At 55.3% G+C, this 1,498-nt stretch overlaps 1 protein-coding gene across 4 annotated transcripts in view; it reads right to left on the minus strand.

Annotated features, from left to right (window-relative positions):
- The window catches only part of EPHA7 (EPH receptor A7), a 166,785-nt gene extending 165,314 nt beyond the window's left edge, over positions 1 to 1,471 (minus strand). For 3 of the 4 annotated variants that reach the window (XM_009320131.1, XM_009320130.1, XM_009320129.1), the window contains exon 1: positions 1,226 to 1,322. In XM_009320131.1, the coding sequence (XP_009318406.1) occupies positions 1,226 to 1,322 (97 nt within the window). Of the gene's footprint in view, positions 1 to 1,225 lie in introns of all 4 variants that reach the window. The other variant, XM_009320128.1, reaches the window with a different exon arrangement.
- Positions 1,472 to 1,498: the final 27 nt, after the last annotated feature.

The raw sequence follows: 1,498 nt of genomic DNA on the forward strand, positions 1-1,498 counted from the left end.
TTTCCCTCTCTAACCTCGCCATCGCCGCCTTCTCTTAAGGGCAGAGGACATTTTAACTGAGGGATTTTTTTAAGCTCCAGTTACAGGCTCGAAATGGTATTTTACTGCATGCCAACGGTTTGATGAAAAATGTTGACGTATCCAGCTGAGGGGGGAACCCCCCCAAAGGCATACATATGCAGAGACATCGAAAAAGCCCCTGACTCCCCCCCTCCCCGTCGTCCCCCACCCTCGAAGATGGAGACGGACCTTCGCCTTTGGCTGTCAAACGCGAGCAGGGCGCTCCTTTAAATCATTTCGGATTTTCTCAGCTTGAGAAAAGAGATCCCCAGATGGACTTTCGAATTGATTTTATACACCTCCATCAGTCTCTGATATAAAACTGCCTGTTTTCTCTCTGTGAGCGGGGGAAACAAATGTCCGGGGTTCGCCTTACACAGATACCAATGTTGGATTGATGGGAATCGGGAAGCCCCGTTGTGATACGCAGATGGTGTAAAACATCCATCCCTAAACCTCTCCCTCTCTCCAGCGATGCCGGGGGAGAGCACACACGTTGCAGAGACACGACGCCAGGCTGTATGTATGCATGCCTCTAAATGCATGCCCAGCCTACATGGCCGGGAGGTGCAAAACTGCACCCCGATGCTCCTTCCCACGGTCTGCGCACAGCCCCGCGGGGCCGGAGCGCTGCAGGCCCCCGACGGGCAGTGGCGCGGAGCTGCCCCGCAGCCTCAGCCCCACGCCGTGCCGTGCCTCCCCCGAAACGTCCCGAGCCCTGAAACTCGGCCCCCAGCCCCTGCAGCCCCCTCCCGGGGAGCAGCGAGGTAACCCGCCCTCCCCGTACCTCGTCGGGAGGCTTAAGGCAGCCACAGGAGAGTGAGGCTCCCCTGCACGGATCCCCAGGCCGGGGGCTGTCTCCCCAGCCCCATGCCTTTTCATCACGTGCAAATGCCTCGCAAACCTCATTCCTGAGAGCAAAGGCAGTTGTCCTGCTCTCTCACACATACACACGCACACCCCCAGTGAATGCCTTGCTTTTTCCTCCCTCCCACCTCAACTAAAAAAATGTCTGGGTTGGGTTTTTTTGTTTTTGTTTTTGTTTTTAAGGGGGGGCTGACAAGCAGCTCACAGTGGCAGGCAGGTCCTCCGCTAAGCCACCACACAGACTTCGTGTACAAAAGCAATAAATAAGCCCAAACTTTTGTTTTCCGCATCACCTTACCTTCTTTTGCAGCCTGTGCCTCCCCCGTGTGTGCAAACCGGAACAGCCAGACGGAGCACAAAATAATCCAAGAAGGGAGCCTACTTTGGAAAACCATGGTGCAGGAGCGGGGTGATTTTATATTTCTAGCTATATATTTCTAGACACTGCCGCTGCCGCCGCTTGGTGGGTGCTAGAGGACGGTGGAGAATTTGCTCTGCTAGTCTCTGGCTCGGCGCTCGCTCCCTCCCTCCTGGCTGCCTTTCTTCCTCTTCTTCGTCTTCGTCTTCTTCT

Source organism: Pygoscelis adeliae, unplaced genomic scaffold, assembly GCF_000699105.1.
Source record: "Pygoscelis adeliae isolate BGI_AS28 unplaced genomic scaffold, ASM69910v1 Scaffold41, whole genome shotgun sequence".
Classification (NCBI taxonomy): Eukaryota; Metazoa; Chordata; class Aves; order Sphenisciformes; family Spheniscidae; genus Pygoscelis; species Pygoscelis adeliae.